The 23,370-nt window shown below is 44.8% G+C and overlaps 1 protein-coding gene across 1 annotated transcript in view; it reads left to right on the top strand.

Annotated features, from left to right (window-relative positions):
• The window catches only part of LOC310772686 (latent-transforming growth factor beta-binding protein 2-like), a gene marked incomplete at its 5' end in the record, with an annotated part of 73,629 nt that overhangs the window by 6,127 nt on the left and 44,132 nt on the right, over positions 1 to 23,370 (top strand). The window contains 5 exon segments of the mRNA XM_083632551.1: positions 2,130 to 2,232; positions 16,315 to 16,389; positions 20,484 to 20,606; positions 20,712 to 20,876; positions 22,656 to 22,958. Of these exon segments, the coding sequence (XP_083488677.1) occupies positions 2,130 to 2,232; positions 16,315 to 16,389; positions 20,484 to 20,606; positions 20,712 to 20,876; positions 22,656 to 22,958 (769 nt within the window).

Here is a 23,370-nt window from a genome sequence, read left to right as displayed (position 1 = left end):
CTGTCCCATACAGGAAGTGGGCCTGTGGCTCTGATTTATGTTGCGTCCGGGATTTACGAGCTCTGAACAGACTGGTCATCTCATGTTCCACCAGTTCCCCAACATAGGCATGTTATGAGTTAGGATGAGTCGTGAGGACAAAGGTTAAGCTTGAAATCCACCCCATGTGGTCCGTCCCCATCATGACACAGAGGGGTGGCTGTTCACACAGTGAGTCTGGTACCATGTGTACAGTATGGCACATACTGGACTAGGTTTACACAGGGAGTCTGGTACCATGCCTACAGTATGGCACATACTGGACTAGGTTTACACAGGGAGTCTGGTACCATGTGTACAGTATGGCACATACTGGACTAGGTTTACACAGGGAGTCTGGTACCATGCCTACAGTATGGCACATACTGGACTAGGTTTACACAGGGAGTCTGGTACCATGCCTACAGTATGGCACATACTGGACTAGGTTTAGACAGGGAGTCTGGTACCATGCGTACAGTATGGCACATACTGGACTAGGTTTACACAGGGAGTCTGGTACCATGCCTACAGTATGGCCAGTGTTGGGCAAGTTACTTTCAAAATGTAATATACTACATATTACTAGTTACTTTCATTTGAAAGTAATAAGTTACTTTACAATATTACTGTATGTGTAGAGTAACTCGTTACTTATTACACTACTTTTGCATTACTTTTAACAAAACAACAGCAGCAACAGAATGACATCGCTGCCCCGGAACCATCCCGAAAAATAATTTCAACCGCCTTGAAGTCAGTGTGAACAATCCAAAATTCTAAATGTTATTCTTTTCTTTCGTCATTGACATCTATAGTGGTTATTTGCATAAAAACACACAGTTTGATTAGGAAATGATTGTATCTTTTTTAAATATGTGCTTTGATTTAAAAAAAATTACTCAATTTGTAACTTGAGTTACTTGACAAAGTAACTGGTATAATATTACTGAAATCCTATAAGTAATAAGTTATATTACTGAGTTACTGCTAAAAGTAATATATTACATGTAATATGTTACTTTTGTAATGAGTTACCCCCAACACTGAGTATGGCACATACTGGACTAGATTTACACAGTGAGTCTGGTACCATGCGTACAGTATGGCACATACTGGACTAGCTTTACTGGGCTTTGCCTGGTCAGAAAAATGTATGGATATCACATTCATGAGTTAAGTCACAGCTCCCCAGAGACTGTGCGTGAGTTTGGCTTATATGAAGTCTATTACAGGATCGGTTGGCTTGGCTGTGAGAAGATGTTTGCTTGACTCTTAGCCTCCATGTTTCCAGTCTCAACAACAAAGTGATCCACAGTTTTTCACCAGTGTTATCCCTTGAACAAGTTTGTTTATGCTGGAGTACAACTCCCATTTTCCCTGCTCTGGTCTCATAGAGAGGTTGAAATTAAACATTCCAGTCAGTTTGGAATTGGCTTTTGAGAGCCCCAATAGAATTGTCCCCAGGAAAGAAGCAAAAGCATCTGCCTGTAGTTTCCCCTCTGCCTTTGCCAGTTTCAAGAAGCAACAGAGAGGGCATTTTTCTATGGAACACCAAACTCGCATTGGTGTTCCTCTCTGTTTCTTCTTGAATTTAATAAATCTCCATTTGCCAAGAATCCAGTCAGTGAGGTTTGATAGGAATCTCTCGTCACAATTAGCCAAGCTCCTTAATGAGGCATGCCAGGAGCATAGCTATTCCCGAGGCTCACTGTTTATGTCCTCCTCAAGCTAACCAGTCTCAGATGTGTCTCGTTCACTCTGTCCTTGCAGATAGGTATACACGCACACTCTGACACAAACACACTCACAAATTCAATACTTGCCAATGTACACACATTTGCCATTTGCACACAGACAAGGAAGCGTGCAAAGCGTGGGTGTGCCCCCTCACCCATGTGCATGTGGTGTGGCACACACACTCACACACACACACACACACACACACACAGACAGACATACACACAGACACACACACACACACACACACACACACACACACACACACACACACACACACACACACACACACACACGTATACACAAACACACAAACACTGAGTCTGAAAATTCATTCTGAGATTTAACCCAGATGTGTGCTGTTGTTGTAGTGCGAGAAGCCTCTGCCAGGCCTAACCAAACAGGATGATTGCTGTGGAAGTGTGGGTGCCTCCTGGGGTCTCAACAAGTGCCAAAAGTGTCCAACCAAACCAGGTAAACCATTCTGACCAAAACCACCATAATATGGACAATTTTGTGTTATGCTCTGTTCCAGTATAGGCTATGACTTCATTATAATTTAATCTAATTCCATTGGGTAAAATACTTTATTCTGTGAGATCATATTAGAATTAAGTCATAATGGAGTTTTGAATTTAAGTCGCTCTTGAGGTGGGAAACTCTAACTGAATTATTGGCATTAACTAGCTTATTTCAATGCATATAAAAAGTGAGAACATTTAGCAAATTAGCTAGCAATCTTAAGAACAACATCTGCTTGAATTTAGTAGGGAGGTTCGCTAGCTTTAGTAGGTAGTTAGCTACTAGCTCGCTACCTACAGTACTGTAGGCTAGATTCAGCTATCATGGGCCAAATATGACCTTAAAATGGAATGATATGACACAGGGCTGCCAAGTTTCAGCCAAAGTTAGGAGTGAGATTCCGAAGAAGGGATGCGATTTGCCAAGGTCGCCGGAATTTTTTTTTGTGCCCTTTTTTAGCGTAGATTTAGAGGGATATCTCAATTAAAATTAACATTAGGATTACTGTTGTGATGTAATTATTCAGTCTTCACCCCCATGCCAGCTGCTCTCCCTGCACTGTCGGCCTTCTCGTGCTCTCTCTCTCTGTCTTTACTCTGAATAGTGAACATGCAAGAAATATGATCAATTGCTAAAAATAATAGAATACACAGAGTCCAAGTCTACATTAGGATTAGACTGTCGGATGTCATTATTCAGTCTTATTCTATCATTATTCAGGCAGCTCCTCTCCACCCAATTATTTGTGCAACTTAAAAACCAGTTTCCTGCTATTTTATATATAGTGTTCATAATTGACCAGCACAAGTAGAAATGAAAAGAATTGTAAGAAGAAAAGTCAGATCCACAGCCGCCACTGTTTCCTCTGACCTGGAAAGTTTGGCAGGGGGTGGTTGACCCTTCACTGCCCAGAATGACAGCAGATCTCTCTGCTTCTTCTTCCCTGACATCTTTCAATTTGTTTCAAACAGACAAAAATGGAAGTGTGCAGTTAAGGAATGAATGACCCACAGTATCAAAAGAGAGCTACATGCCACGCTGTTCACCAGCAGCCTGTGTAACGCTACTCCTGTTCCGACTGAGTGACTATAACGCATTTTATTCTATAAAAATAACGTATTTTGGATGATCAAAATGAGGTGGTTACCTACCGTTTGACCTCCCGCTTCAGTTGAAAGAGTGTCACGGCATTATTCAGCTGACACAGACAACTGAGTTCTCTTTTCAAACTGTTCGCCAAACTGTTTTGTTGTTCTTCTCTTCCTGGGACAGTGACCCGCCCTACTCTGCCTCTGATTTGGTTGGTACTCGTGGTTGCCTTACGTTGGGTTGGTTAGATTTAGGCAGGGGACTGATGATTGGTTAAGGTTAGGGTAAGAATATCTGGGTCAGCTAATCAGAGGCAGAATAGGGCGGGCTCACCCTGTGACGGACTCGAACTACGGCAAGCAGCAAGTTATGGAACTATTATAATAGAAGTGAGAGGGAAAAACCTTTATGAGCGTGTGAAATAGCAAGTGTGGTGTGTGCACGTGTGAAGAGGTTAAATTGCGTGACTCTCACTCTCAAAGGGTGAGACTTGGCAGCTCTGTGACAAATGATTGCTGATATAGCCTATGTATGACTTGCATCATGGTACACAACAGAAGAGATAAAAACATAAAAAAGACATAAAAAAGGCCACTGTCGAAATAGAGGTCTATTCTATTCGATCAATGATGATTGTCATGTTACTCAGCCGCAGTTGCGTATACCATCAGTAAACAATGCTGATGACTGATGATGATGTTTTAATCCCAGCACATGGCAGTCTTCATTAGCTTCGTAAACTCGCGGAGGCAGCTGCGTGACTCGCCCATGCGCCTTGTCGTAAAAATGAAGCTGTTTTCGCTCCCATAAAACCAAAACAGGGACCCAAATGAAAACACATTTAGCATGAAGATGAGAACCTGGCAGTGAGTGCCACCCACCCTGCGGGCAGAGCAGAGCCAGCGTGGCCTTGAAACACCAGGCAAATGAGCAGCCGCGGTTCAGCCAGCTCGCTCCCCTCCCGCTGCGGTAGGTCTGCAGAACAGCAGTGGCGGGTGGCTGTATGCTGGTTGGCTGGATGGGTGGTTGTGCCCCTCACTCTGGATGGAGACTCTCACTCATCCTGGCAGCTCTGTGTTGTTATTTGGAGCACTTGATTACGTCCTTGGGCTTGTCCAGGACTTGTTATTGAGGCCCCATGGGGAGCAACTGTGGTGGCTCACTGGGACACTTAGCTCCTATTCGTGTCCCAGTACTCTTAATCCTATTATAAGATATGCCTGGCAATGAGAGATCTCAATTGGCTGTCAGTGTCCGCTGTCATACCTCGTTCCCTGTTTAACGTCTGACCAGAGCCCTAATCAGAAGCAGACATCATCCCTCCCTGTCTCCTCCATCTATCACTTCTTTTCTCTCCCGCTCTCTATCTCCCTCGAGTCGATGCGCCAGATCCCCACTCCTCCTAAGTCCCCGGCACCATCTCTTTTGGATCCCAGATGTTTTCCTCTCCTCTCTCCTTTGAAGTTTGGGGGAGAAACAGAGAGAACGCTTCATTTGCTCATTTCTGTGGTTGTTTTGGGGGGCAGCGTAGGCCCGGGTCCCAGGTCACACGCAGGCAGGGAGGAAAGCATAAAGAGAATGAAAGGGAGGGGAAATTAAGTCAAAATGAAGTCATATAGCCTGTGTCTCACAAGTGTTTAGCTTTAATAAGAGAAACGCTCTTAGACAATTGGTTACATCAATAAGCCCCATTCCTCCCTTCCCTTTCTGGCTATTTTGTTACAGTACTTGTTGGGCAAGGGGCAGCATACTGTGACTAACTTATAGACAAGAGTCACAGAAAAAGGAACCAAAATGCTCTTTTATTATTATTATTATTATTATTATTATTAGTCTGTGGGACTGGGTCAGTGGAGGGCTTGCCATGTGGGGAAAAGTTACATCGCTTTATAAAAGCCTCCTGTGTCCCTCGTTGGGCATGTGATAATGATGTCATAAAAGCCCAGTTTGTGTTTGGGGTGTGATGCTTTGTGTTTGGGGTGTGATGCTTTGTGTTTGGGGTGTGATGCTTTGTGTTTTGGGGTGTGATGCTTCCATCGGTCAGTTTATGGCTGACCGATGTTGACTGAGAACAAGCATTGCGGCTTCAGGCTGGCGAGATCCATTATTCCATCTGAAGAGGATGCCAGTGTGACCACAGTTTAATGGCTGTTTAGCAAGCAAGAGCGTCTCAGTCTTGGATTAGCTTGAGATCTCTCTGTCTGTCCCCCCAATTTGGCCCCATACTGCTTCCACACTATGTAATGCAGTCCCCGTACATTCAATAAGAGAAACTCACTGAACACTGAGTCTGATTTTATTATCAGTTGATCCAATGAATGACTATCTATTGTCAGTTAGGTATTATTATAGACTTATACTTATAATGTATTGCTGTTGTTGCAGCAAGTCAAGTCAAGTCAAGTCAAGTTTATTTGTATAGCACATTTCATACACAGAGGCAATTCAAAGTGCTTGACATAAAATGGTTGACAGGAAAAGAAAAGAAAAGAAGAGAGTAAAATGGACATTTAAAAGCATCACAACAAAACTTTAAAAAAAGAGTATAAAAAGTGCATTAAGCAACTTCATTAAGCACATAGAATGGTTGACAGGAAAATAAACGAAAAGAAGAAATAAAATGGACATTTAAAAGCATCACAACAAAACTTAAAAAAAAGAGTATAAAAAGTGCAATAAGCAACAGGCGCAGCAGTTGCAGAAAGAGCTAAAACTTATAGAGGACTCATTGGGTTTGCATAGTAGCTGTCAGCAGTTAAAAGCGACGGTAAACATAAAAGTCTTTAGTCTATTTTTAAAAGTAAGTAAGGTTGGGGCAGATCTGAGGTCTTCAGGCAATTTGTTCCAGCTAGCAGAAGCATAGTGGGTAAATGCAGCCTTCCCGTGATTTGATTTGATCCTAGGGACAGTTAATAAGCTGGACCCTGTTGACCTAAGAGTTCTAGACGGTTCGTAGCGTGGGAGCAATTCAGCTATGTATTTTGGGCCTAGGCCATTAACACATTGAGTGCCAAGGACGTCTCTGGACGTCCTAAAAAAATGTAACGAGGAGTGCCAAGGACGTCTGTGGACGTCCTAAAATCATAATTCATATTATTCCATAATTCTGCTGTTTAAGGTCGTACCTAGCCAGTGAGCATGAATCCCTTCAAGGGATCACACGGCGCCACCTTAAACATCGACACAGGAGCTGCGCCACCCACCTCAGATCCTTTACTTTGTGCAGGAGACAGCAGGGAAAGACGTGATCAAAGAGGAAACCGATGCATGCTTCAGCCAGAGCCGTATAGATTGCTCTGTCTGCAGCGGACAGTGGGCTCGGCTGCATCCGCGCTCACAATTGAGCTCTTCTGCTTCTATCTATCTCCACACGATTCCCTGCCAGAAAGCCAGCATCCGAAGCCGAACGGCCAAGCCTTTTCGTTCAGTCGCGTTTGGCATTTCCTTGTTGCGCGCTGCCGCGCTGGGATCCGTCCAGGGCAAAAACGGAGTCTGTGAGAAAACAAACTCTGTGCGTGTGGGGAGGAGCCCGCAGCTCAGAGGTGGAGAGGGGGGGGGGGGGGGGAGAGGGGGGGGGGGGGGGCACGCAGGCTGCACAGAAACCACACCACGCCACCACATCAGAAAACACCAGCCAGAGTCAGTGAATGTGCTCGAAATTAGAGTGCAAAAGGTATTCATAAAAGTGACTATATCTTGGAAAGTAAAAAAAAACGACAGAAAACCCTTGAAAGTGCACTTTTTTCAGAAGCTGTCATTTCATAATGGAACTGTCTAGAAACAAAATTTCTTCTTTGGAAGAAGCAGGAGTGTTCAATGTTTCATTAAAGTCCAGCCCTGTCAATATAGCCCTAATAGAAAAAATTCTATAGCTGTTTTCAACTGAATGGAAGTGAATCTGGCACAGGCTGCAGACAATTTTACTGAAGCGCTGTGGCACTCAATGTGTTAAGTGATTTATAGACTAATAACAGTATTTTAAAATCTATTCTCTGACACACTGGCAACCAGTGTAAGGACTTAAGAACTGGAGTGATATGATCAGCTTTCTTAGTCTTCGTTAGAACTCTAGCAGCAGCATTCTGAATGAGTTGAAGTTGCCTAAGTTCTTTTTTGGAGAGACCAGAAAAAAGGCTATTGCAGTAGTCTAACCTACTATAAATGAAGGCGTGAATTAGTTTTTCTAGATCCTGCCTGGACATGTATCCCCTAATTCTTGCTATATTTTTAAGATGATAAAAAGCAGATTTTCTAATTGACTTAATGTGGGAGTTAAAGTTGAGATCGGAATCAATAATAACTCCAAGATTTTTGACTTGATCCTTAGGCTTCAGGGATAGAGACTCAAGGCGTACAGTGATTTTAAGCCTTTGTTCTTTGGGGCCAAACACGATCACCTCAGTTTTGTCTTTGTTTAGCTGTAGGAAATTCTGGCACATCCAGTTATTTATTTGATCAATGCACTGGCACAATGATTCTATGGGGGCATAGTCAGCTGAGGAAAGAGTTATATACAACTGAGTGTCGTCTGCATAGTTATGATAGGCTACTTTGTTTTTTTGCATAATTAGGCCTAGAGGGAGCATATAAAGGTTGAGGAGAACGGGCCCCATAATGGATCCTTGAGGCACCCCACAAGTCATCCTAGTTAGGTCAGATGTGTAATTGCCAATGGAGAAGAAGTACTTCCTGTCTTGAAGATAGGACTTGAACCACTGGAGGACCGTACCTGATAGCCTAACCCAGTTTTCCAGTCTGTCCAATAAAATTGAGTGGTCAACAGTGTCAAATGCAGCGCTAAGATCCAGTAGCACTAGAATCGAATTTTTGCCTGAGTCTGTGTTCATTCTGATGTCATTTATGACTTTAGTAAGCGCGGTTTCAGTGCTGCGATGGGGGCGAAAGCCTGATTGGAGTTTATCTAGGAGATCATTTGAGGTTAGGAATCTATTGAGTTGTAGGTAAACAACCTTTTCAATTATTTTGGCTATAAAGGGGAGATTAGATATTGGTCTGTAGTTACTGATTACCGATGCATCAAGGCTACGCTTTTTTAGTAGGGGTTTAATAACTGCAGTTTTCAGGGACTCAGGAAAAGTGCCGGTCACAAGGGATCTATTAACTATTTGCAATAGGTCCGACGACAGACAGTTATAAACGCTTTTAAAAAAGCTTGTTGGAAGGGTATCGAGACAGCACGAAGATGATTTAAGGCCTTGCACAGTTTCCTCTAAGATGTTGTGGTCGATAACGCTGAACTGGGACAAATTTATCGAACTAGGGATCTGGGGGTAGGATGATGTCACAGCATTTCTTGGTGTGGAGCCACTAATAGCCTGCCTGATATTAATAATTTTATCCGTAAAAAAGGCAGCAAACTCATTACATTTGACAGTAGAGAGGAATTCAGGTGCTACACAGAGAGGCGGATTAGTCAGTCTATCAACTGTGGCAAATAGAGTGCGTGCATTGTTCACATTTTTGTTAATTATCTCGGAAAAGAACGATTGTCTCGACCTTTTCAGTTCGAGGTTGTAGGAGTGAAGGCTTTCTTTGTAAATATCATAGTGACTGTGAAGATTAGTTTTCCGCCATTTACGCTCAGCTTTCCTGCAATCTTTCTTTTTGCATCTAACGGATGCAGAATTTCGCCAGGGTGCTTTAATTTTGCCAGACAGCAATTTTAACCTAACAGGCGCCACACTATCAATAGTATTCAGAATTGTTGAAGTTATCAAGAATCTCATTGACAGAAGCTGATGTGGGAGGAGATAAAGAAAATGTCTCCATAAACAGCGCGCTGGTGCCTGCATTAATGTCTCGTCTTTTAACGTTTTGTGACCTATTAATGATCTCAGGGGAGATTTCCATTTCAAAAAAGATGCAAAGATGGTCAGACAACGCAACATCAATAGTCGACACAGAAGAGGACTTGAAGCCCCTAGTAATACAGCAATACATGTTATTGTTGTGGAGAATGTAGCAAATAGGCAGAGCGTGTGTGGATTGTGTGTCTGTGTTTGTGCATGTACTGTATCTGAAGGAGACATTATTGGGACATGGATAGCAATAAGTGTCCCATCAAGCCACAGTGAGCTGAAGCGCCGTAGGAGTCACTTCCCTTAACACTCACATGCTGAACATTCCTGGCCCATAATGAGATCCAGATCAAACAGAGCGGCCATATTCAACCCCATCCTTCTGGTTCTGATGAGACGGAGGGGGGTAAAAACTGCCTTGGACCTTGTTTGGATTTCAAACTGGTTAGATCTTGAATTGTGTTTTCTGACAGGAGTGGACATGGAGGCAGTTAAAACTGTCCTCAAGTATCAGAGATAACCGCTGATTGTTTGAGCCCAGGGGAATGGTGATAGGTGAGTGGGGAATTGATGTTTATAGGCAAATTTGCTCACACGTCCCATGTGAAGCACACTGCAGAAACCAGATCCAGGTCCCTTGTGAAGCACACTGCATAAACCAAATCCAGGTCTTTGGACATACTGTAGTGCGCTGTATGACTGAGAGGAAGCTTATCCTTGGAAAGCAAAGCTCACAGGATAGAGCTGTTTGTTCTACCCCGGGGATGACTTCAGGGTGAGTTTCCATCAGTAAAGTAATGTGCGCTTCCCTGGGAAACCCTAAGCCGAGTAAAGGTTGTTTGCTGTGGCCTGAGTCTGACCCATTCTGTATTGTTGGCATGACTCAATGACACTGTATAATTGGCTAGCCACCCCTCCCCAACTGTGAGTTTCACAGCTAATGGAATTCCATAAGCTATTCGTCTGCACATCTGTCATTGCTGGGCAGCCTCCCTCTCGGTGACTCTCCCTTCCTGCGATGCTGGGATGCTTCCCAGGGAGCCAGATCAGAGGTCCCCTGAGCCTAAATAAATCACCCCACCCACAGGAGCCTTGGCCCCTTCTGCCTCTGCCTCCCTGGGCCAACGAGGTCATCATGATGTCACTGCCTTTGCCCCGCCCTCTGGTCCACCTCACTCCTCTATCTACAGTATGGGAGCTGTCTGTCTGTTTAACTCACCCACTCTCTCCCTCGTTCTGTAATGAGGGCGCTATTCTTCTCGAGCATTAGATCAATAAAGTCAGATGACGAGAAGAGGGAGGGAGCCCAGACCTCCACAACTTCCAGATCTTCCCACATGAACTCACCCCCCCCCACAAATCTCCCATCCATTCCACAGACATTTAATATGACATCCATCTAGGGGCCAAAGCCTGCTGCGCTTATTACTTTTTATTAGCGTTGATCAAACATGAACACTTGTTAATGACCAACCAAAACCAGAGATGCCATGACTTTGTCTCAGAAGAAGGCAGCGAGAGAACAGATGCGCTGCTCCGTGCCAACATTTCCATTCCATAGCAGCTTCTTGTGGTGATTAGATAGAGACGTCACAGCGCTTCCACAGACTTTGATTCATTGATGTTGATTTAGCTTCATCCCGCCACAACCAGAGTGATGGAATCTATTAGGTGGACAGCAGTGTGGCTAATCAGGCCTGAGCAGACCCAATCACTTTGAGAAACATAACCCAGTTATCTGTCCCATGGTACGCGGCACCACGCCAGTTAGTTGGAGGCATATGGGTGTTGCATTGCTTAATAAGATGCACGCTAAGCGAAGCTTATTTTTTACGGGGTATGTACCATTGCATGTCTTCTTTTGGCACCGGCCCTAGTGGTAAATATATTCCACAGAGAATGAGAGATTATAGAGGAATGTGGGTCTGTTTTAAATGTGTGCTTGATCCTCGCTATACTGCCATCAGCATATTGGAGAAGGGCGTAAAGAGAAATTGTCAAACTACAAACAAAGATGTCAAATTGTTGTGTAAAGAGAAACACTGAAAGTATGTTCTGAGTAAGGATTTAATGGAGCAGAAAAATGAAATTAATCCCTTCATCAAAGGCTTTTGTTGTTGCTTCACATGTGCCATGGGATGGCCCACTTGCAGAAATATGATACGAGTACACAGCTAAGACTCTCATTGATGAGCGGATAACTCATAGCTTGTGCATTTATTTTGTGTCTGAGTCTGTCTCCATGTCATCAGGAGGATGTTGACACTAGGCCCATGTCATGTGGCTGTCTGTCTCTGATTCACTGGCATGGATGCATTATTTACAGGGTCTGTGATATGGACCATGCCAGATTGGCAAATGTGGCGCGTGCCAAGGAGACATTCTGCTTTGAAAGCAAATGACTTCCCTTTAAGCTGTTTGCTCCAATCAGCCATTGGCCGTCGGGCCAAGGGGAGATGGCTTTGTCATCTTTGATACTCAAAAGTCCTGAAAACCTCCATAGTGATTAAAGAGCTCTGTTTGCCCCCAGTTTTATCTCCATGGCACCAGTTTGTCCCGCGGCGGTTTGTCAGAAAGCAATTGCTGGAAGGCTTCCTGAAGAGGTCTTGGCTTGGGTGTTGGTTGTTTTCCTATAGAGTGGCCCCCAATGGAATGGAAAGGAAGTCTCCCTTTTCCCACCCGATGGATTGCATCCATTCCTCCTTTCTCCTTCTCAGGTTTTCCAGTCAGTTAGGGGATAAGCCCAGGGCTGAGGTTGCCTCCCAGGCAGGTCCCTGGGGACAGTGTAGGGATCCCCAGCCTTTGATTGATGGGCCAGGCCTCTCAATGGTTTTATAAGAACAACCTCCAGGCCGGGTGGTCCACAGAATGATTATACTAAATTAGCAATTACAGATTTCTGTCCAACAGAGGATCCCATCTTACTAGAGTCATTATTCGTTCTGTCTACTGCCTATTCCGTCCCTCTTTAATTTCTCACTCATTTTGCATAAGCTCTCCTTACAGAGCAAAGTTGACTTTCATATAAGAAAGGAGCTTGAATGGATGTTTATTTGGATTTCAAATTAGAACAGTGCTACCAACCGAGAAGTTCCATGTGAATTATACTTTACAAGTCAGTGGGTTCAAGCAAATATTAGTTGTCAGAATGCACAACACAAGTGGCTGGAGAAGGACTATCAATTAGTGAGGGGTGACAAAGTCTTTTGCTGAACAGGGCTAAACAATTGGAGGTTTCTGACTGCGTCCTCAGTGGATACGGACCAGTCTGTGCCTCAGTGGATACGGACCAGTCTGTGCCTCAGTGGCTACGGACCAGTCTGTGCCTCAGTGGATACGGACCAGTCTGTGCCTCAGTGGATACGGACCAGTCTGTGTCTGCGCTCTTTGTAACCATTACAAGGACAACACTAATGATGCGCTGCCTGAGGTCACTGTTGCATGCCACTGCCTGTGTAACAGTGATAACAAACATTGTCAGACTCAGGACCCATAGGAGGAAATGTTGAGCACAATCTGCCAAATTAGATCCGACTTAAAAATTGTCAGGATAGCTTTTTTGTGTGTCAGTGCATTATTTCTTAGACATTAGACTGTATAAGTGAACAAGTCTTTCCATGAACATGCCAACCACCTTCTTTTCTCAAGCCATTCTAAGACAGACAGCAGAGTTTGGACCTGAGCTGTCTCTCAGACTCAGGTTCAAGTTGTTAGTGACTGCAGAGGTCCTCTCCTCCAGAGTTTGGACCTGAGCTGTCTCTCAGACTCAGGTTCAAGTTGTTAGTGACTGCAGAGGTCCTCTCCTCCTTGCTAATAAGCTCTATTGAGACCCCTGGACCTGCCCCACTGGGCTTCCCTTGGCATGTGCGCCCTGCTGTCACTCAGGCCAGACTTCCCCTGATCCCATGGCTGCGGGGGGGCGTGGCCGCCGCCCGACCACAACAGCTCATTACTCAGAAACCTTGGAGGGGGATTAGGAGGGTGTGGAGAAAGATGAGGTGGGCAGACAGGAACACGCCCCCCCCCCTTCCCCTTGCCCCTTCAGTCTGACCCACTTCTGCCCTGTCAACCTTCAGGTACATTAACCCTGCTGGTCCACTGGGTCACAGCGGGACCAAAACATAGCTCAGCTTCCAGGACCCTGATCTCAGAAAGCCTCCATGAGGCACACATTCCAGTCGCTATAGACCTTTCTCACAGGGGTCATTTTGTGTCGAAAAGGCAGGGTAAACACAGGTGCAAGCAAAACACTAATGAGGGTATCAAACTTCCATGATTGGAATTTGGAAACCGTGAGAAAAAGTAGAGACACGCACATCCAAAACCTAAATAGGGCAGGTGCAGAGTTCGAGGTAGAGACTAATGAGAGAAGGAAAACCCGCACACTGCAGGGCTCCAAGTTGAGTGTATTTATTTTACACTGGTGACCACTGGTGACCACTGGTGACCACTGGTGGCCACTGGTGGCCACTGGTGACCACCAGTGTCAAATAAATACACTCAACTTGGAGTTTTCCTTGTCTCATTGGAATTTGGAAACCCTCATTGCAGTGGCGAACCGTCAGGGCCTTCTAGGTATTCAGTGAAGGCCCAAGAAGAAATGGGAAAGAAAATAATTTTCCCCCTAATAAGTTATTTGTATTTGTTATTTATTAGTTTTTATTCACTGAACAACAGTAATAATGTCCCTAAATTGTTATGATCTTGGACTCACTTTGTTTCAGCAAATATGGGGTTAAAATAGGACCAGCCTCCACCGGCAAATGGTAGTTGATTGACAGCAAGCCAGCAACCCTTCGCGAAGACCCGACTCTAGTCATGACATGGGGACGACAATTTTGATGAGAGGTGTTTTAACCAATCAGAATTCCATTGAGTTGTGGGGTTAGCCAATCACAATTAGTTGAGTTGTGGGTGGGATATTTATCAGGCATTCGCAAATACAAACCAACCAGGAGACAAGACGAGGCACAAGGAGGGAGGAGTTTATGATGTAGTTGTGATGAAGTAGCAAATGGACGCGCGCAGCGGTCGTTTTCAAAGGATTTCTGGAACTGTCAAGCTGCAAAAATATAATATTTTCGCCATTTCCAGGCTAGCTACTGGGAAGTTAACGCTTAGTTTTTTTTTATTGCTGTCGGTGCGTGGGCAGGGGGAGCCACCCGCAGGTTTTTGAGTTGAGTTCATTGTGCTTTCTGTGTATTTCAGTCTATGACCCCTAAACTGACACAAATTAGACCATGGACCCCCCAGATTTTGTCCCAGGGTCCCTCAGCTGATAATATTTTAGCTTTTAGATGTTTTATTACAGAAAGTGTATGAAACTCATGACCAAAATAATGTCTGACATTGTGTTACTTATGGATGGTATTATAGTGATAATAAATGATTCCCCTTTTTGCTGGGGACCCCCTGGAACCCCCTCAAGGACCCCAGGGGGTCCCCAGACCCCACTTTGAGAACCATACTCTACAGGATCACTGTGCTGGTATTCTGTTTATGTTGAAGGTAACTGAACTCTTAAGGACCCTTTCTTGGCCGCTGGGATACGAACCACAAATCCTAATTCTTTCCATTTAACAGCTTGTCACCTGTGAAACAAGGAAAAGGAAAACAAATGACGAGGGTTCCCAAACAAACAGTGGAGCAAGACTGGAAGCTCATTGTACCTGTTTGCTATTGCTTTGGGTGCCTGGTGTGGTCGGTGCCTGAAGAGGGCAGATGAGTTATGGAGATGTCGGCCATTTGCGCCGCCCATGCTGTCTGGAAAGACGGAGCGGTATGAGGAGACCTTGTCTGGTCGTGCTCGCCTGGGGTCAGTCCTCCAGACAGCCAGTCACATCAGCCCAGAGCTCCCCTGTCACTCACACAGAGATCAACACTCTGGTCTGCCGTCTGCTGCAGCTCCGGTCATAAACACAGTGCACCTCCCTTTCCTGGACAACTCTGCCAGGGGAAGAGATGTGTTTGCTTTGCTGGCAGGCCGGTGACTTGCACATTTTGAACTGCGGTTTGGTGCATGCATCACCTCTGTTTTCACCTCTGCGTTGCTGTGACAGCGAGGTAAAGCTGTCTCAGGTTGTGATTAGATGCACTATTTGGGTAAACCATATATATATCTGAGAAACAGTTCAGTGGATGGTTATCCTCATTAAGGATCCTCCAAAATCACAGGTAGATCTTTTCCTTTCAGCATGATATGAGGTGAGACTCTTCGTCTCAGTGTACAGCTTAATTTTTTTTAACTGTGAAGATCTGTGACTAATCATCCTGTCGTCCTCTCTCTCTCTTTCTTTCTCTCTCTCTCTACACTCTCTTTACACACATTCTGACTTTCTCCCTGCCATATGATAGTCACATTGACCTCTCCTCCATACAATTAATGGAGCATGCTGGAGCCTGACTGGGTGCGGAATGAGTAATGACATGATGTTTTCAGGCCTCTGTCACCGACAGTATGGCCGCTCTGGGTTCATTAACAGACACACCATGTTATTCAGTATGGCCGCTCTGGGACATTAACAGACACACCGTGTTATTTACTGCAGCACTTCTGTGAACTTCTAATGTGCCCAGCTGAAGGACACACCATATTACTTTTATTGCTTTAGCAAAACAAGCAAAAAAGGTTTGGGGCAAACGTCTCCTGTAAGTCTCACTTTAATCATCATTCCTTGCATGCCCAGTTAGAACATTAGTCTATTGTTTAAGTAGATTTGCACTATGGTTGATGACAAAGGTCAAGGCTCTGACATAGGCTTCCTCCAAATATTTATGATAGAAGCACTCTTCATCCTTCCCCGGGGTGAGGAGATGTATGGGTAATATAATTATAAATGACGTCGAGTGTTATCGTTATATTCTGCTGGATGGCAATACTGTCTTATAAATGTGGTTGATGGGGATCCATTTCCATTCACTCACTCCGGTGTCCCGCAGGGCCCAGCTGTGGGTCCCCTCATTTTTCCCCCTGCCAAGATGCTCACATCTGTAAGTTATATGGTCCCCTCCTAAAGCTGAGTTCCTCTTCTCGCTCTTGCTATGAAGGCAATGCTTTATGAAACGGAGGCATATTGCCGATCAGTTTGCTCTTCTAAGCTGTTTTCTCGTTCTGTTTTGTTTGCAGCATACGCGGTGATCGCAAATGGACAAGTTGAATGTCCCAAAGGTTACAAAAGAATGAACCTCACACACTGTCAAGGTGAGTTATAAAATGTGTTGAGTAATGACTGTTTAGATCCATACTTTCTGAATGTCCAAGATTTGTTCCATTCTAAATTTTAATAAGTTGGGTACCCATAACGGAAAACCATTGCTCTACAACAATTAAATCAAATTGAATTCCAGGGATGTGATCAAAACACACTGTGCATATGTTTCCATGCATACATGGACCACTGAGGGCCTCTATAAAAGTATTCCATGCTGTATGCATGGGAACCAGGTCAAGGCTACAATTAGCCATAGTCCAAGGTCAGAGTTCATCAGCCAATAAGCGCCTGGGGTTGCTGTTTTAATTGGTCTTTGGGGTTCTAAGTGGAGAATGGTACGGCAGGCTGCGATTATATATTTGGGGGGAGCTGTATTCACAATCCTTTTGTGTAACAGTTTGTTGCTCAACCTCCCTAAATGTGTCAGCAGAGGAAGGAGTGCATGACTTCCAGCTCACCCATCCATCTGTATGTGAAAACAAATGCAGGTTGTCCCTGAACACATAGTTTGCCATATCACAGCATTCTAGAGGTTGCTGTCAGCTGGCCAGCAGCTCATCAGGAGATAACCACCCACAGTGTTCACTCTATGGGAGAGTCTGTTGGTCATGGTATTGTACATTACATTACACATCACTGGAATTAATCAAATTGAATGACAAAATTGTAGCTAAATATTGGCTTGAAGACAAAACAAAGGTTACTCAAAAGTTACCCGAAATATTGCTTCATCTGTGAACGAAGCTTTGCCTGAGAACTGGTGCCGACATTTTTAATAACAGAATGACAATCTAGTTTTTACAGCAAAGTGGATGATAGCTAAGATTTATGAGTGACTCTTGACTTGATTAATGGTGTCATAATCCAAAGGGCAATGCTACTGGAGCCTATGGAGTGTAACAACATAACGGTCCAATGGGCAGCTTTGACTAACTCAATAACAGGCCTCATCCACTGGTTCAACAAGTTCAACAAGTTTCCTGATTTGCACACTACACTACGATTGGCCCATTGATTTTCTCAGAGATACTGTACGATGGAGTTATTAAGCTGGGAAATTCTTCTGTGTTCCACAGCTTTTTGTAAAAACGAGCTGTGGACAAGGACACAATTTTTACTGCCCAAAATGGTGTCAAGAGTTGCCAACAAACTTAGTAATTTATCTTGCTTTTATTCGTGCTTTCGTTTCATGATCGCTTCAAGATGTCCCCCCCCTTTCAGTTGCTCATTTCTTGAGCTCCAAAAAAGCAAAACTGACAGTTACCCACAATATTTACTGGCCAGCTTCAAAGTTTCTGTCCTGTTCAGCTGCCGCTCCATTCCCAAAAATTATTTTTAATTTCAGCCCTTACAACAACTGCCAAGAAGGCAAAAACCTGATTGGGGGGTGGGGGGGGGGATTCGGTCATTATTATCAGGATGGTGTCCAGCTCACCAAGCTGTGGCTCCTAGCCTGAGCAGTTCCTACTGCGTTCTACTGGAACAGAGCGGGGCTTGTCTCATATCCTGTATCAGAGTTCTATGTCTTAGAATAGGCATGATTCACCCGTCTGTCTCTCTGCTCGTGCCCCTGTGGCCTCTGTGACGTCCATGTCACGATAAGACACCCCTCAAAGCCATACACTGCCCTCTGACTTCAGAAAGGTCTCTTATCTTCAGAATGCTTTTCACAAACTAGGTCAGCTGAATTGGCCATTTGTATCTGTGCTTGTTAGATGAAAGGCCTAGTACAGACTGTACACATGTGCAGCCTCTGTTGTGGGTGCTGGTAAACAACACTTCAAAGGATGGATGGAAGTTTTGCATAACTCTTCTTCCGCTTTGGATCAACTTAATAAAAGCTACTAACAAATATAAAACATACAGCAGTAGCGAAATATCATCTTGAATGCTGTTTGGCTTAACAGGTCAAGACTTTTCTGTTTTGTGGCTTTTAGGAAAAACATTATTGTCAATTCCTCTAAGTAGTGGTCTAGTTAGAAACACCAAGAAACATGCTTCTCCCATTAATGGCAGCTTTGGCAATATTTTGAAAAGGCCCAATCACTATTCACTAATTCTAAAAGGGATGTATTTTTGCCCCATGAGTTATCATAAGAGTCTGCTTTGAGACTTTCAAAGTGACACTAATTTATGAGAGAGAAATCCTCATACTAAACTCCCTTAGACCATTACTGCCAATACATTCTACTCACAAAGCCGTATATTTCCTTTATACTGTCCATAAATAATTCCGGCTGATGTTTATGTGGATCATAGCTTTTCCAGAAGTGAGGAGTGTAAGGTAAGGTCATGTAAGGTCAGCGCAGACAGGCTGTCACTTTCACCAGAGTTAGGAGACTCTTTGGAGGTAGTGCAGTCATCATTATGCGTCATTAGACAATAAAAAAACACCATCAGGGAAAAAAGCTGGTGATGGTTGCCAATAAGTTCTATCTGGGCCCTAACCACAAGGGCCTGAGAGCAACCGACCGTACATTTAATATAGGTGTTGAGATGAGTGGCGGTCATGACAGGCTGTCGTGGAAGTCAGGTTCAATCCCTTCAACCCACCAGCAGACTGTAACAATAGCACTAATCTGGGACTCAACCCAACCATGGATTAAAGACCCCATGTGATGAAGGCTGAGCCCAACTCTGACCTGAACTCTGACCAGATAGCATGCTGCTTAAACTAAGCCCAAGTCCCCGACTCCCCGTAGTACCCACATAAGTGTATGAATAACAACCGGTGACATTTAACCCGAGAGAAGCTGGTGCGTCACGGCGTTAGGCAGCTGTTGCCTGTTGCATCTTCTGTTTGTGCCCCCATGGCTCGTCCAAACACATGGCAGTGATGGGTCACCTCTGCTTACAGTGCAGCAGGATTGTTGACATTGTCACTAACTGTAGGCTGGCTCATCAAAGGGCCAGCTTTAGCCTTGAACTAGCTCTTCCTTCAATTATGGAAAAATGCAAACAGAAACCAAGAAACAAAGAGCAACTGAGATAGAAGAGAAGACAAAAGAGATGAGGCATTACCTCGTCCTCAGTATTTATCAGTCTCAAACCTTGCCCTTATAAGCTCACTTTTTCCAGCAGGAAACAAAACAACAAAACAAGAGCCGAATAATTAGGAAATTGAGAAAATGTGTGGTGGCAGGCTGTCGGGTTAAGGTCGTCAAAGCAATGGGAAAAGGGCCTAATGATTTATTCTTTGTTTAACACGGTAGAACAACAAACTTCGCCTGGTCCCAGTGTGACGGCATGACTAAGCGCTTGAAGTATGTCTCGCTATGCTCCTGACTGGCACACTAACTCGCTAGCTTACCGCCATTTGGCTTGGGAGCTGTTGTTGAACGGAGCAATAAGCAAACGGCGCTCGCCATTCCATCGCTGCAGCACATGGTTTAGGCTAGACAAAGGAAAAACACTTTGGGGCCTTGGCTCCTTGACGTAAGCTGAAGATGCTGTGACCTTGGACACAGTGAAGGAAAGACATTGAAGAAACAAGCTGGTACTAATCGAAAACATTCCCTAGTTTCCTCTGCGCCTGCCTGCTTTTAAAGTCAACGTTACCAGTGCTTTTCGAGTGTATAACATTTCTCAATCAAAAGCTTATAGGAATTGTTACTGTGTAGCCTATTCTGGTTTCCATTGATGGGGTTTGCTGTGCATGTGTTTGCCTCATGTCATCACCCCACCTTGCTTTCATACATTGTGTAACTTAAATAAAAGGTTCCACATTTCATCGCTCCACAGCAGCTGGAGGTTTTGATTACATGATGTATTGTGATATTTTGTCACCCCTCAAGGTGCAAAGATTTCTAAAGGCTTACATCATCCATCATCTGCTCTGGGCTGCAAGCTGAAAAACAGTGTATACAGCACCTTCACCGCAGTGCAGGGACTCAATATGATACTCATACTTGTACCAAGTTAAAGTGTCATGTTACTGTATGTAACCAAGTTCAACTGAATATGGGTTCATTGGGAGTTCAATATTTCGCTTTCAAACATGACTTCATCGTGTTTCCATAATTCAACATTTTCAAGGGTACTGTAGTGTAGATTGTGCATGACTGAAGCGCTGCGTATTTCACAGATATCAACGAGTGCCTGATGCCTGGCCTCTGCAAGAATGCTGAATGCCTGAACACCAAAGGCAGCTACAGGTGCACCTGCAAACCGGGCTACATGTTGGACCCTGCCAGGAGCCACTGCGTCTGTAAGTACAGCTCGTTTTCTCATAACACTGAATCAAAGGCTATTCTCTCTTGCTCTCGTATGTCTGGCGCCTACATTCTAGCGGACCTATTGACTGTCTCCTCAGCGGACAAGGCGGTGTCAGAACAGAGGGGCCTGTGCTACCGGTCAGTGTCAGTAGGCACATGCTCTCTGGCCCTCGCCCAGCACATCACCAAGCAGATCTGCTGCTGCAGCCGAGTGGGCAAGGCCTGGGGCCCCGGGTGTGAACGCTGCCCCCTGCCAGGAACAGGTACAACCACCCACTTTCAGCCCACATAGTTGCTGGTTGTCTCTCCCATTTTGTGCCTCTCATTCTCCACCAGTTGTGCAGTCTCTTTGAAAAAACAAACTCAGGACCAAACTTGCTCAATCTGTGAACTTGGGTGAACTGGCCTTTTTAGTTTGATTGTATAGGACTTGTTGAAATGCAATTTGCTGGGTTAATTTTTTTTGCAGATATAAAAATGTCACATGTAATCTTATGCAGTGCTTTATTGATGGCAAGGAAAGTACACAAGCAACGAATGTCCACCGTTCAGTCACCGTTCTGCTCTCTGCCAGGCGTGTAAAGCACTTCAAAATAACCAAATGTGTTTGGTGTGGAAACAGACCAAAAGCATAAACAGTTATCATATTTTGGAGGCTACATAATAGTGGGAGTTAGTCTTGTGTATCACGCCAACCATGAGAGAGAAACCCCTCTAACAGATCAGCTATGCTTTACTGCAGAAATAAATAGCTTGGCCAAGTGAAACATGGGAAGTAGTTGTCATGTCTTTTTTTTGTCATACCGATCTAATCTTCAAAGTCTTCGAGAGAAAGAGGCTGGTTTTATACACGGTTCACACTGGCCAGTGATTCAAGGGGTTTGTCACTGATCACATATCAGAGGGACATACAGTACCTCCAATGGTGCTGCTCAGCCAGGACTGACACCACACACACACACACACACACACACACACACACACACACACACACACACACACACACACACACACACACACACACACACACACACACACACACACAGCTTCTGATTACTTGGACGCTGGCTTTTGTACAGTCTGACAAGCTGTTAGAGCCATGTTCTGCACAAAGCAGCCAGACCTATTACTGGTGACTGGGTAACGGGAGCCCATTGAGTTGCATTCCAACTCGACTCCGGTTCCTGTGATGTGGGTCTTGATCATATATAGCTCCATTTCCCTCCACTTTAGATTCATCATTCAGTAGCCTATCATATCCACATTTCCTGCCTTCACGAGAGCATTGCGGTGACCGCATATCTGTCGTTACTCATATCTATATTCCAGACTGTATTGGCATGGAGCTGCTAGTTTCAGGTCAGGTAGGGGACAGGCTTCTTCTCACTTGTAATGGATTCACCATCGCTGAGGTTTGCTGCTGTGACCTCCCTCCTTTTATCTCACCAGCCAATCTTCCCATTAGCCTCTCACTCACACGTCCCCGCAGCACAGAGGGTTCAGAGGTCATCCAGTATTACATGATCCTCTACTTCCCCCGCTGGCATGGCTGTGTCTGTGTGTGTGTGTGTGTGTGTGTGTGTCTGTGTGAGTGTGTGTGTGTGTGTGTGTGTGTGTGTGTGTGTGTGTGTGTGTGTGTGTGTGTGTGTGTGTGTGTGTGTGTGTGTGTGTGTGTGTGTGTGTGTGTGTGTGTGTGTGAGTGCGTGTGTGTGTGTGTGTGTGTGTGTGTGTGTCAGATACACCCCTATCCCTTCCAAATCCCCGTTCTGGTAGCCCTGTATGACAGCTGTCACTAGCCTGCCAGTTCGGCGGCCACAGCCGAAATCCTACCTCCCCATCCACAGAACCCAGTAAAGCAGCATGCTGGACATAACAGTATTACACGGATGGCTTATGGTATTGCTGTGAACACCAGACAGAAATATGAGACGTAATTACACCCTGGCAGCGTTTCATGTTAGCTTAGAGAGAGCGGAGAGCAGGATATGGAGGTAATGTTTTCTATGGCTCATTGTTGCTGCTGTACGTTTCCTATCCTGCAGACCACTTCAAGGAGATCTGCCCGGCCGGCCATGGCTACACCTACTCGCGCTCTGACGTGCAGATATCTCTCAGGCAGCTGGATGACGACGAACTGCAGAGCCCCACTTATCCTCAGCCCCCGTCCTCCCTGCCAGAGCAGCTGCCCAGTGGGCCGCAGTATCCCAGCTACCCACACATACCTCAATACCCTGTGTACCCCGAGACACCGCAAGTACCCCAGCACCCCCACACGCCACAGCAGCCGATCCATCCCTCTCCAGACAACGAGTACCCAGCCAGAGAGACACCTAGACAACCAGAAGGTGAGAAGAAAATGTTTCGTACACGAAATCTCTGCCATGTTGACTTTACGGTTGATAAATGTTTACGCCGATTGGTAAGGAGATGAATGGTTGTTACTACTGAATGGACCGTAGGTATTATGCACTTAGGCCTGGGAGTTATCCAAACATGGTGTTCGCTCGACCGCTCATATTTTTACCACAACCCAAGACATAAACAATGCAGGCTAGCTGAGTGATTACACAATAGGATTTCTTTAAGGGATGTAAATGGATTAGTTTTTTTGTGAGAATCTAAACATCAACAGGATGTTTTGATCCCCATAAATAAAGACTTGATCCCCGTCGAACAAATGCCAAAGAGTATCCACGTCCCGGATCCATCAGAGAGCACCTCCTCTGAGCAGCACAGCAGACCAGTAATGCACAGAGG

Source organism: Poromitra crassiceps (assembly GCF_964638095.1).
Source record: "Poromitra crassiceps genome assembly, chromosome: 3".
Lineage (NCBI taxonomy): Eukaryota > Metazoa > Chordata > Actinopteri > Beryciformes > Melamphaidae > Poromitra > Poromitra crassiceps.
This window is presented reverse-complemented; position numbering and strand designations above follow the sequence as displayed.